Raw genomic sequence first — 13,459 nt, forward strand, 5'->3', positions numbered from 1 at the left:
TATCATTCACTGAACACGCACTCATTAATCTGAAACACCAGGAACCACTTACCTATTTCCATGGGGAATCTTATCAAAACACAAGATAGGTAGCCTCATTCACAAACTAAGGCACGGTATCTATGGAAACTAGCTGCACAGAATCGGAATTGGCTTGCCATAGAGACAGCAGTAGTAGTAGTCGTAGAAGACGGAGCATACTCTGCCTGCAGGTGGTGTTCTGCAGGGATCTGTGCTGGGACCCCTTTGCTCTTTGTGATTCGTATAAATGACTTCCAGGGAGTGAAAAGGTGTGTTACTAAGTTTATAGATAACATGTTCAGAATAGTATGGAAGGTTGTCACAGGTTACAATGGGATACAGACTCAAGCAGAGAAATGGCAGATGAAGTTCAAAAAGAGAGTGTAAGGAAGTGCAAGTTTGGAAGAATGGAACTTGAGGGTGACATACAAGGTTAATTGTAGGATTCTTAACAGTGTGGAGGAACAGACGGATATCAGGGCCCAAGTCCATAGATTCCTCAAAGTTGCCACACAAGTTTATAGGGTGCTTGGTATGCTTTAGTTAGGGGATTGAGTTCAAAAGCCATGTGGTTGTGCTGCAGCTCTATACAACTCTGGCTGTAGCACACTTGAAAAGTATCATGTTCAGTTTTGGAAGCTTTAAGGGGTGCAGAAGAGATTTAACAACATGGTGTCTGGATTTGCTGCAAAGATGCTGTCTAAGGAGGTGACTTGATAAGAGGTATGATTGAGGGGAAATGAGTGGACAGCCAGCAACTTTTCCCCCACAGTGACAATGGCCAATACTGGAAGTCTTCCATTTCAAGAGTACAGGGAAGTGAAGGCAGTCAGGTTATTTTCTCTTCCCCCTCCCCCCCCAACCCATCACAGAGCATGGTATGTGCCTGGAACACACTGAGGGTGGTGGGAGAGGCTAAAACAATAGGGGGCATTTAAGAAACACTTATGGATACAAGTAAAATGGAAGATTATGGGCTATGTAGGAGTAAAGAGTTAGACTGATTGTGGAAAAGGTTTATAATAGGTCAGCCCATATAATTCTGCACTGTTCTATTTTGTCATAAACCAGAGGCTTAGTGGGAAGCAGATCAAGTGATTCTTTGACTAAAGTGGACTAAAAATATACTGAAGATTAAAATATTTTGGAAATCTCACTTACCCGGTGAAGTCGGGGCATTTAGTAATAAACTGTTAGATGATCCCTCAGCAGAACAGCTCGTCTCACTTTGATTAAAACTTCCTTCCAACTGTCGCCTCCATTGGAAACGGCTATATTCTTGTTTGATGTTCTGAAATATTTGTTCTGTAATTTTAATAGGAAAGTGAAAATAAGTAAAAATTAGCAATATAACATGTCACAAGGTCAAGTTTTTTTAAAAATCTAATAATAAACGCCACATCTTTACAGAATGTAGACTGTGCATTTCAAAAGGTAAACAACCACATGTCCTTTCAGTAGTATATTAAAACATAACAATGACAAACCCTGAACAAGTGTCCTAGACATTGTTTGAATTGTGAAATGAGGGCTCAAATTGACTCACGGCAGTTGAGATTTTTTTAAAATATAAATAAGCCTTTAGTGTTGTCATGGAACACTGGATTGTCACGGAAATGCATCAATGCCCTTCCCATATCTGGCCTTAATAATAGGGTTTAGTTCAAAGGTTCGTTATCAAAGTATTCAACTGTGAAATTCTTCCCCAGATAGTTATGAAATCAAGAATGAACGGCAGCCCAATCATCAACCCCCAAATTCCCCCCCCCGCACATTAAAAACAAGGAAGATAGGGCAAGAAACACAATACACTTACAAGTCTACATTCCAAGTCCACATTCAAAAATGCAAAAAACCTGGGCAACATTCTCCTCCATAGCAGAGCAATCTCAGCACCCCCCTCTCAATAGCAGAGCGACCCCCAGTGATAAAAAGGCAAGCAGCCAGTATTTCAATCTCCCTTGTCACTTGAGTCGGTAAAATGGAGTCAAACATCGGCACACAGCCTGCTCACGAGATTCCTGCGTGCTGCCTCTGCAACCCAGAAACTACAGAGTACTGAAACACCCAAACCATCTCCAAACTGCAAATAACAGGTTCCAACAACTCCAGAATCACATTCATGACAAAAAAAACAAAACCTAAGTGAAATATGGCTGATGATCTATTCAGAAGATATCGACCAAAGGAGTGCTGCACACAGGCACCACCTTGACCAGAAATAGTTGCACTAGCAAATAAGTTAAAACTAAATAAAACCAGGTGGATCACCGGCATTGACCTTGGTACCAAGTCTGAATAGCCTGTCCACCTTATGGATAAAAGTTCCTGCAAACATCTGAAGGTTGTTATCTAAACCAGGAGAACCAATTCAAAGAATAGTGAAGCAACTCCTGACATTTGTACTCAAACATTGTTTACAACACATCAGATTCCTCCACAACTCAAATAGCACAAGGCCAACAGAAGAGGCAGTAGTGGATAAAGAACGAGTAGCTCTGAGAATCTTCAACATAAACTCTAGAGACTGAGGTTTCACAGCATTAAGTTACAGTAAGAAAACTTCTTCCTAATAACCTTCACAGACATAGCTACCACTAAGTCATTGGCAGTGAACCAATGAGGAAAACTTATTTGACCACATTTTCTAACTGTTGCAAAACGCATCTGCCCATGGCAGTATTTGTGGATGGCTACTATAGTCCTTCAAATGCCATCTTTAAAGATGCTAAGAGGACCCAATAGAAATAAAAACAGAATGGGCAATTAAGTACCAATGACAACAGAAAATACTTCGGACTAACAGCACCTCTGCAGAGAAATAATATTTGAGTCAAAGGCACCATCAGAAATGGGAAATGATTGTGCTAAGCATCTCCAGTACATTCTCATCTTCAGTTGTCCAGCATCTGCAGTGTTGCTTTAAAACCTGAAAGATGGGCAGCTCAAAACTGTGCATCCTCAAGATCCCATGGGCCTTCAGAAGTGTGACAATCCCAAACTGTATCATGTAGAATATGCCAATTTATGAGAAATTAATCACTCTGAAGGGGTGAGAGTGGGGGAGAAGGCCAAACTCAGTTCAACGAGTGCAAAAGGGCATGCTGGGGTAACACCAGGTATGACAAGTGAAACAAGCCCATACCAACACATCAACTCAGCATTTCTTGCCATGGCAGGCAGCTCCAAGAACATCCCATCCTCAACAATGACTGGAGAAATGCAGAAAAAATGCAGAAGCAGCCACATTTAGTCACATGTACAAGATAATCCACTCTTGGAATCCCCATAACAGAACTCCTATCTTCAGCCAATTTGATTCCATCTGGACTGAAACAGTTCAGAGCACTGATAAATTTAAAGGCATGGCACTTGCCCACATTACAGCTGTAATACTAATTACTTGTACTCCAGATTCCATAATCTTGTTACCAAAAGTGACAAATTTAATGGGGTTGCTTTTCCCCCAATTCCATTATGTGGAGCAATGCATACCAATAATCTGTTCGGAGATGGGTCTGCGTTTTTCCACAACTACTCAGGTCTAAGTATTGGAAATCATTGAGCATCACAGGAAAATATGAAATGGCAGGCAGCCTTGTACCCGACCATTGTCAGTACCTATCAATGACCTTTCCATAAATAGATATTTTGTCAGTATAGCTCTAACAAAAAAACACTTAATATCCAGGACAAGGAGTTTGCTGAAATGGCACTCCATCATCAGATTGATTGCCATGTGACCAGCACACAAAATCCATGACATCTATCAAGGACAAAGGCAATAAATATATAGGTACATCACCAGCCCAATCCATATACCACTAACTTGGTGTTAAATCTTCAGACCCTAACCAACTACGTGGAAGCACTCTTTGAAGGCATGCATTTCCTAAATATTGTTCGTTGAGGCCTGTCCATTCTTCAACATCCCAATCAAGAATTTTAACACTTTGCACAAGTTATCAAACATTAGTCCCTGCCATTAAGGATTTACAAATATTTCACTCTGCTACTAAGCATGCCGTTCTTGATTTTGAACTTTTATTCCCAATTTCTATCAGCTCTGCCCCTTTCAACAGCCTCTGCTTCAGCTTGTAATTAAAACTTATGTTGTTTCCTCACTAACTCAACACCAGCAAACAGACCAGGTCAAACTTGTTCGGGCAACCCAATCAATATTTTGGGTTCCTGGGGAAACACTACATAAATTTCTATGTAGAGTGTTTACATACACTTTTTAAATAAAGTTTTAAAACCTAATGTTCTAATTTAACATTAATAGAAATTTGGCCATCCTCAGTTTTAATTCTGAAGTTTAACTCTTGTTGGTATCAGAACAATACTCAACTACATGCAAAGGCAGGGACTTATTAGCTCATGTCACATCCTACTAGACATCTAGAAAGCATCTCTTCTTCTTAGTTCATTTTTTTTTCATGTTTGATGTGATTGAATAGAACTTAAACTGCTTTGCACCACCAAATTTGCTTCTGCATTTTTAGCTGTCAGCAAATGTTCCTGAATTTGGTTTAATTAAACAAAACGTTTGCATTAGATTATCACTGATAGTCATATTTACAGTGCCTTGAAAATGTTTTCAGCCTCTAATCCTTTGTTCATATAAATGTGTTACAACCAGGGATTCTGATCAATTTAACTGAGAATTTGGGAGTCACATGCTGCTCCCCCACAGCAGAGTCCAAAACAAGGAAAATTGAAAAACCTCAAAAACTGTATCATTTTTTAATGCATGCATTACTAAGTGACAATAAACGAGGACTGCGTGTCCTCATAATCTAATCTAATACTAAAATGTCAGCAGCTCAAAAGTATTCAACCCCCCTTGCTTGGCACTTAGTTGAACCACCTGTTCCAGTTATTCAGCCAGAATTTTTTGGGCAAGCCTCTATTAGCGTTGCATGTGATGGAGAGCCTTGCTAAATTGCTCAAGCTTTACCAGGTTAGTTGGGGAGAGGCAGTGAATAGTAATCTTGAGGTTTTGCCAGAGATGGTCGATCAGATTAAGGTCAGAAATGACTGCATCACTCAAGGACATCATTGGAAGCCACTCCATGGTTGCTCCAGCTTGCTTTAGGTAATTGTCCTGCTGAAAGATTATCATTCTCGGTTTAAGCTTTCCAGCAAAGGCTAGCAGGTTTTTATCCAGGATCTCTATTTAGCAGCATTCATCCTCCCATTGGTCCTGACCAGATTTGCAGTCCCTACTGCTGAAAAATATCCCCATAGCATGATGTTACCTCCACCATACTAGGGATGCCATTACCTGGCTGATGCAGTTTTAGATTTTTCCACATGTACCAGTAAAAGCATATCTTTGCCCATAAAGACTTTTCAAAGCGTCATTTAGAAAATATTGTAAATATATGGAAGAAGGTCTTGTGGTTTGATGAAACTAAAGACTCAACATTAAGTGTAAATCTAGTTTGTCTCATCTTTACACAGGAGTGGTAGGTGCCTGCAATCCTCAACTGTTATAGATGATAGTGGCATTTAAGAGGCATACATGAAAGAATGGAGGGACATAGATGAGTGGATTCTAGTTTTATTGGTCCACTGGTTGATCAAGGCAGCAGCTTAGTGGAACAATTCTTATAGAACAAAAACTAAGAAAATTGTCAGAATCCCCTTTGCTAATTCCCATGCCATTTAATTGGGGCAGACAACTGTTGCTGAACAGGTTCTAACTAGTGTCAGTCATGTGCACTTGAGTGGCATTTAAAACACTAAATGGCGCTTAGAGAGAACAGTTTAAAATTATGCTGGTTGTGTTCAATCAGCAAGCAAGACAATTCCAAACTGTTTTGCTCAATGTGGTTTCAAGCACTGAGGCTTAAGAAATGCCAGAAAAGGCCAGGAGTGAAAATGAAACAATTTCACTACTTCAACAAGTTTGGAACAGCATAGAATTAAGGTATCGACAATCTTGAACGTCACAATGAAAAAGGTTTGGAGGATGCAATCATCGATAGCATTGTATTAAAGCAGTCCATTGTCTGCACTGATTTAGTTGATTGCATTCACTATATGCATTCCTCCATTGAAAACTATTAGGAGCTACAGTTTTATAGTACTTGTTCTGTACTTCATTTAAATACTTCACTACTCAGTCTTTTTTTAAAAATACTCTATTTCCATGAAATTTCAGCAAATTGGGGTAGCCACTTGATTGGGCCAAAATGTACTGTTCCCAATTAACTGGAATTTACTGTATATAGAGACAGATGGGATGAGTTTCACTGGTTGTCACAGAAATCATGGGCCGAAGGGCCTGCTACTGTGCTCTGATTTTTGACATTCAGCATGAAGAATGCACTTCTCTCATTTACAGGATGTGGGCAAGTCTACATTTTGCAGAATGGTATATACTGCAGCTACCGTAGTTACAGTACTATGTTCAATACTGAAAGCAGGCATGATATTTAGGTCTCTTACTTCTTTATTCCCAATTTATCCTTTTCTGAGGGAGACACCCAAAAACCTCGGTGAATTTTCCTTGCAACACTTCATGATAATTGGATATATAAATGATCTCATTTCATAACAGCACTGATAAATTACTGATGTGAGAAAAGGAGGAGCTCCATGAAAAGGCAGACAAAATTGAGTGAAATAACCAAAACAACTGGTAACATATGGTCTTGTAACAAACTTTTTAAAAAAGCACTGCAGGACTTACCTAATACTTTTTAAAAAGGGCCGATTACATACAGTGGCATGCAAAAGTTCGGGCACCTCCGTCAAAATTCCTGTTACTGTGAATAGTTGAGCAGAAGATGAACTGATCTCCAAAAGTCAAAGTTAAAGATGACACATTCTTTTCAACATTTTAAGCAAGATTAGTGTATTATTTTTGTTTTGTACAATTTTAGAGTGGAAAAAAAAGGAAAGGAGCACCATACAAAAATTTGGGCACCCCAAGAGATTTGAGCTGTCAGATAACTTTTACCAAGCTCTCAGACCTTAGCTTGTTAGGGCTATGGCTTGTTCACAATCATCGTTAGGAAAGGCCAGGTGATACAAAATTTCAAAGCTTTATAAATATCCTCACCCCTCAAACCTTGTCCCAACAACCAGCAGCCATGGGCTCCTCTAAGCAGCTGCCTAGCACTCTGAAAATTAAAATAAATGATGCCCAGAAAGCAGGAGAAGGCTATAAGATAGCAAAGTGTTTTCAGGTAGCCGTTTCCTCAGTTCGTAATGTAATTAAGAAATGGCAGTTAACAGGAATGGTGGAGGTCAAGTTGAGGTCTGGAAGACCAAGAAAACTTTCGGAGAAAACTGCTCATAGGATTGCTAGAAAGGCAAATCAAAACCCCCGCTTGACTGCAAAGGATCTTCAGGAAGATTTAGCAGACTTTGGAGCGGTGGTGCACTGTCCTACTGTGCATGCAGGGTGCCCAAACATTTGCTTCAGGCCCTTTGCCTTTTTTGTTATTTTGAAACTGTAAAAGATGGAAATAAAAAAGTAATCTTGCTTAAAATATTAAAGAAATGTGTCATCTTTAATTTTATGCCTTTTGGAAATCAGGTCATCTTTTACTCGCTTCGCTATTCACAGTAATAGAAATTTTGACCGGGGTGCCCAAACTTTTGATGCCACTGTAGTTTCTCTTTAAGACAATACTCAAACTCAATGAATGCAAAAAAGGTAGTGGTACAAGAAAATATTTCATACAAAGTATAGCAATTATGAAGAACTTCCACAAGCAACTTTGTATTTTCCAACCAATTTCTCAAATACATTGGAATCTTCAGGGGAAAAAAAGTATTCATTAAGGTGAAATCTGGAGTGTTTCTAGTTTGTTACAATGCCATTATGTTGATGGTTTAGTTTTAAATCTACCAGAACTTCAGACATCAATTCAGTACACAAGACCAGACTGCCTTCATTTTTCTTGAAGATAGTTCTTCATTTTCATTACAAATTAACTGTTTAACATACTGATAGAATCTGAACGTGTTTTAAACTTAAAAGTTGGCATATTAGTGTCTTGATTAAGCAACATATAGATGAAAACCCTACATTTACTCAGATCTCTAAAGCAATGAAGATCCAGCTTTAGCAAATATAGTGGATTCTGATTAATTGGGGCACACCAGCAGCAGTACATGTTTCCCCATGTTTGATGAAGGGTCTCAGCTTTCATAGATGCTGCCTGGCTTGCTGAGTTCCTCCAGCATTTTGTGTGTTGCTAGCAAATTAAGTATTTAAATGAAATACAGAACAAATTAGACCACCAGTACTACTGCAATATAAAACTATTAGATCCTAATAGCTATCGAAGGAATTCCTCCAGTGAATGCTGCCATGGTCTGTTGATTGAAAATGAACAAAATCAGCAGACACCTAGTGCAGATAGTGCCTTCATACAATTTTTGACAATTGCATCCTGCAAATATTCAGTTTCTTTGTAACATTCAAGACTATTGTCAATACCTTCTTTGTAGTTCTTAACGAAGTAGTAAAATAGTTTCACTTTCACTTCTGGCATCTCCAAGCCTGAATGCTTGAAATCGCATTGAGAAAGACAGTACTAAGCTGTCCTATATCTTGCCAACTAACAGCAACAAAATCATTGCTTTTTGAACACAAATGCACACAACTATTTTAAAAAACTGTTTACTTAACACAACACTAGTTAGAAACCTTTCAGCAACAATCTCCTGTCCAAATTAAATGGCATGGTGTCCCAACTAATGAAGGGAAATCTAGCTTTTCTCTCAATTAGTTTTTTTCCTTTAAAAGTTGGACCAAATAAGTGGCTGCCCTGATTAACCGATGACCCAATTAACCAGAATCCACTATTTGATCATTTCAAGTGTTCAGAATTATTCAGAAATTATGAATATAAATTGGTTTATCATTGTCATAAGTACCAAGTTACACTGAAAAAAATTGTCTTGCATACCACCCACACATATCAATTACCATAATGCATCAAGGTACAAAGGAAAACAATAAGAGTGCAGGCTAGTATTACAGCCAAAGTACAGTGCAGGCATACAATACAGTGGAAGGTCATATCAAAATAGATTCGCAAACAACAGGAATTCTGCAGATGCTAGAAATTCAAGCAACACTCAAAGTTGCTGGTGAACGCAGCAGGCCAGGCAGCATCTCTAGGAAGAGGTACAGTCGACGTTTCATGCCGAGACCCTTCGTCAGGACAGAGTCTCGGCCCGAAACATCGACTGTACCTCTTCCTAGAGATGCTGCCTGGCCTGCTGCGTTCACCAGCAACTTTGATGTGTGTTGCATCAAAATAGATTATAAAGGTCAAGAGTCCATCTTTTCATTCTAGGAAGCATTCAATAGTTTACCAGCAGGGTAGAAGCTGCCCTTAAGCCTGGTGGCACGTGCTTTCAGGCTTCTGCATCTTCTGCCCATTTTTGGGAAGGGAAGAAAAGAAAATGGTCAGGTGGGTGGGAACTTTGACTATACTGTTATCTTTACCAGTATAGATAGACTAGAATGGAGGCTGGTTTCCATGATGTTTAAGCTGCATTCACCATACCAAGCCATGATGCATCCAGACAGGATGCCTTCTGTGGTGCATCAAAGTGTACATGCAAAATTTCCTTAGTCCATTGAGGAAGTAGTGCAGATATCTTGAAGCAAGGCTACATAACTGAACTCAGTGACAGGCCAAAAAACAATGTTTGAGACATGCCATCACAATGGAATAAGTACATAATTATGAGACTTTACTCTAAACAGAAAAACCAAAACCATTCAGTCCCACCTTCCTCCTCCTATCAAAAGCCTACAAGTTGGTAAGACAGCTTACTGAGTTTGAGACTAAGATCTTAATCAATGGTAATAATTTGCATTTAAAGCTATAAATGCTTGAAGTGATTTACTGGATACCACTAAAATATAGCTTAGAGAATATTCCATCCAGGAAAATTAAACTAAGATACAGGAACATTTAAGCCCAGCATAAATTCATAACACAATCAATTACAAAGTTGAAACAAGTCACAGGGCACATAAGAAACAGAACATACCACAAAACAGTTTATGTTAATAATGAAAAGAATAAGCACTTAAACTGTCAATTCTGAAACAACTACATTAACAGAAAGCACTGTCTTTTGTTAGCTGTAATGAGTTGTGAGAGATCAGCTTCAAAGCAAAGCAAACATAGATCAGAAGAAGTCTGACATTACAGAACAAAATACAAGAAACAAACTAAAGTGGGCACCAAAACTGCAGGGCTAAAATGTATAATAAACCAATGTCAAATTATGACAAGCACTCAGATTACATTAATCAGGAAAGAACACCCAGAACAATACCAATAAACCAAGTTTCCACGGCAGTAGACCAACCAATGTCATTTAAAAATAAAAGAATGCTCAAGAAGGAATGCTAGTTTTAGGCACCTCCCATCAACTACTTCTCAGGCTGGTAATACCTCTAATTTCTTAAGTATGGTGACTAAACTGGCTGCTCAGCCAATGCCAATCACGTGAGCATACAGCATTTGGCCATTCCCACAAAGTTTACTGTTATTCACCTCAAATCTGTTTCCTATACTCTTATAGCATTAAAAAAGGAGAGATCAATCATGAAACCCTGCTGAGTTTAAATGTAAAAGTTGCACTGCATTTATTAAAGTGTTTGTTAATCAAAGCACACCAATTAAGCCAATATCCATTTGGATCCAAGCATGCTTGCTATGCAAATTCACCAAACACATGCATCTGCAGAAGCGTCTATAATGCTTTAAGAAACAGGCTTCACTCAATGTACCAGCAAATAAAAGTAGATAAACTTTTTAACACCTATTCTGCCTTTCAATAACATAGCTAGTCATTTGCATCAGAACCAATTTCTGCACTAACTCCATATAGTTAGATTCCCTTTAATGCCTAAAAATCAGTCTCCAATACTCAGCAACTGAATGTTCAGATTCCTTGAGCACAGATTGCCTGAGGTTCACCACTCCATGTAATTTTTTTTCCCCTGAATGACTGACCCATTTTGAGACTGACCCCCAGTCTGGACATGCATGCTTGAAGAAACAACTTTCCACTCTCCCAATCTCTGCTGAAAACCTGAAAGGGTCAATGAATTCATCTTATAAACACCAGAAATTTAGAACTAGTCTGACTAAACCATTCCCCTTACAGAAAACCCAAAACATCCAGCAATCAAAATAATCCTTTGGTAGACTTTTAGCAAGTACTATTATCCAGTTCAGGAGATTAGACCTATTCATAACACTGCAAATAAAGTCGCACCAAGGTCCTACAAATCGAAAGCAAGACATTTCTACTGCACCAGTAGTTTTGAAATAATCACTTACGCCTTAACTACTTGCTAAATCTGCATGTTCCATTTCAGTGATTTCCATTCAATGAACCCAGGTCCCTGTGAACACCCAATACCTTTCAGTATCTCTGCTTTAACTGCATTCCTAATTTTTAAACTACAAGTAGGTCATCTCAATTTTCCACACATGCCGTCTGGTATGGTCCTGCCCATTCAGACACTAATCGTATTCCCCCAGAAGCCCTACTGCAGCCTCTTCAGAGTCCATACTGCCATCTAGCTTTGTGTAATCAGCAAATGGCTCATCTCAAAACAAAAACAATTTTTTCGATGATTGAAATCCACGATTCAGATTAACGCAATAAACAAAGCCCTTTAACTACGCAGAAAGACAGGTTGCTCCCCAGGTTAAAAAAACCTAAAAGCTCAATTTAAAATTCAATGCACATAGTATAAACATTGCAAGACAATTCCATGCGAGCTCTTCCTGCCTTACAAATATTATGCCAGTACGTTGCAATAATTTTAAAAAGCTGCAACTGTTTTTGTGCACAACATGACGACACCCAGAACGGGCGATACAAACAGCAGCTGCCCCAAAGCTCTCACATCACTAGCAAGTTGCATATTAGAATACTGAGTTTATTCTCGGAAAAAGCCAGTGAGGTGTATGCAGAAGCGATCAAAGACGGCTCCCCTTACTAAACAAAAAAATGGCAGCCATTTCCGAGTGGGTGGCAGTGAAAATGAAACGATCAGCCACATCGATTATATTTACACTCACAATTTATTTTTTTTTAAATGGGCGATTTAGAAATCCGGCTACAGCAAGAAGCGGGGTTGAAAAAGCAAGGCTGGATGTCTTGCCCAGGAGCTGCACAACCACCCCCACCCCTCCATCACCAAGCCGTCTATCAACCCCAACCCCGTGCTACCATTGTCTAGCTCCGCTACGCCGACTCCCCGTCCCCCGCCGCCCCTACCTGGGGTGAGTTTGTGCGCCGAGGAGCTCTCTCCGCCGAAGGCCGCCGCTTCTGTTTTCAGGTACTTCTGCGGTGAAGGTGTCCCGGCGCCCGGCCCCGTCAAAGGCATGCACCGCCTCCTCTTGGGCGACTGAGGGCTGAGCAGCGCGTCAAACTCGACGCTGCGCTTGAGTGTGGCCCCGCACGCCATGATCCGCCGACACCAACTCGCCTTGAACGCCCGGAGCTCCGCGACTGACTCGGACCAGACAAGGCTGAGGGAGGTGGTTGTAAGGTCCGACCGCTCCGGGGGCCCGCCCGATATCAAACAACAGAGAGAGGGGGGAAAATATAAATCTACTCCCAGGGCGCTGTTTGGCGAAAAGAGTTTCTTTGGAAAACGAAAGGTTAGTGGGTAGCGGGGAGAGAGAAGGGTCGCCCTGTCGGTGTGGCGCGTCGTCCCCTCGCCTCAGCCGCTGGCAGCTCCGCTCCGGCTCGGCTCGGCTCCTCAGGCAGCAATGGCGTCTCCGGCCCGGCCTGACTAGCCGCAACAGCCTCGCTTTCAGCGGCGGTGCTACGTCACAATCTGGACTGTGCCACCCTCCGCCCTGTCTCTGGGTACGGGTGGGGGGGGTGCGGTCGTGAGGGGAACCCGTCAAAATACAGCGCTTGCTCCGTTATTCCTTACAAACCCTACTATTTATTTCCTATCCCCTTATCTTCCTCTTCAATATTCGTTTCGCTCCGATGAAGGGATGAGTGCTACGCGGAAGGCACTTATGCAGATCCCCCCCCCCCACCAATCATTTCCAGAGACGTTATTAAAGAGACAGGTTGTGGGGAAGGCCTGCGCTGCCCGGGCTCGGCGTGAGAGTTGTCAGCTCCATCAATTCATTCCAAAACTAATAATCTATTACAACGTAGTGAACGTGTGAAAGCGTCCCGTCCAAAGTAAGTTTGCAGGAGTTTTCAAAGCACACATCGCCTTTTAATGGAATGGGTTTCTTTTACTAAAACAACGGCGAGATGTTCTTTAAATGTTCTTGTTCTCCCAAAACAGTCACGCAAGCAACCATATAACCGCAGACTCCAACACTCTGCCAAATGGTGCTGTTCAAATCCATCTTTATGATGTTATCCATCACGACTGTCCTAGAGTGGTACGGCAGGGGCA

The 13,459-nt window shown here is 40.6% G+C and overlaps 1 protein-coding gene across 1 annotated transcript in view; it reads right to left on the minus strand.

The window, feature by feature from the left end:
- akirin1 (akirin 1) overlaps positions 1 to 12,838 on the minus strand; it is a 32,540-nt gene extending 19,702 nt beyond the window's left edge. Inside the window, exons 1-2 of the mRNA XM_063033965.1 lie at positions 12,307 to 12,838; positions 1,183 to 1,326 (exon numbers count right to left, since the gene is read on the minus strand). Coding sequence (XP_062890035.1) covers positions 1,183 to 1,326; positions 12,307 to 12,496 — 334 coding nt within the window. The 5' untranslated portion in view covers positions 12,497 to 12,838. The remainder of the gene's footprint in view (positions 1 to 1,182; positions 1,327 to 12,306) is intronic.
- Between the last annotated feature and the right edge of the window lie 621 nt (positions 12,839 to 13,459).

This window comes from Mobula hypostoma, chromosome 26, assembly GCF_963921235.1.
Source record: "Mobula hypostoma chromosome 26, sMobHyp1.1, whole genome shotgun sequence".
Taxonomy (NCBI): Eukaryota; Metazoa; Chordata; class Chondrichthyes; order Myliobatiformes; family Myliobatidae; genus Mobula; species Mobula hypostoma.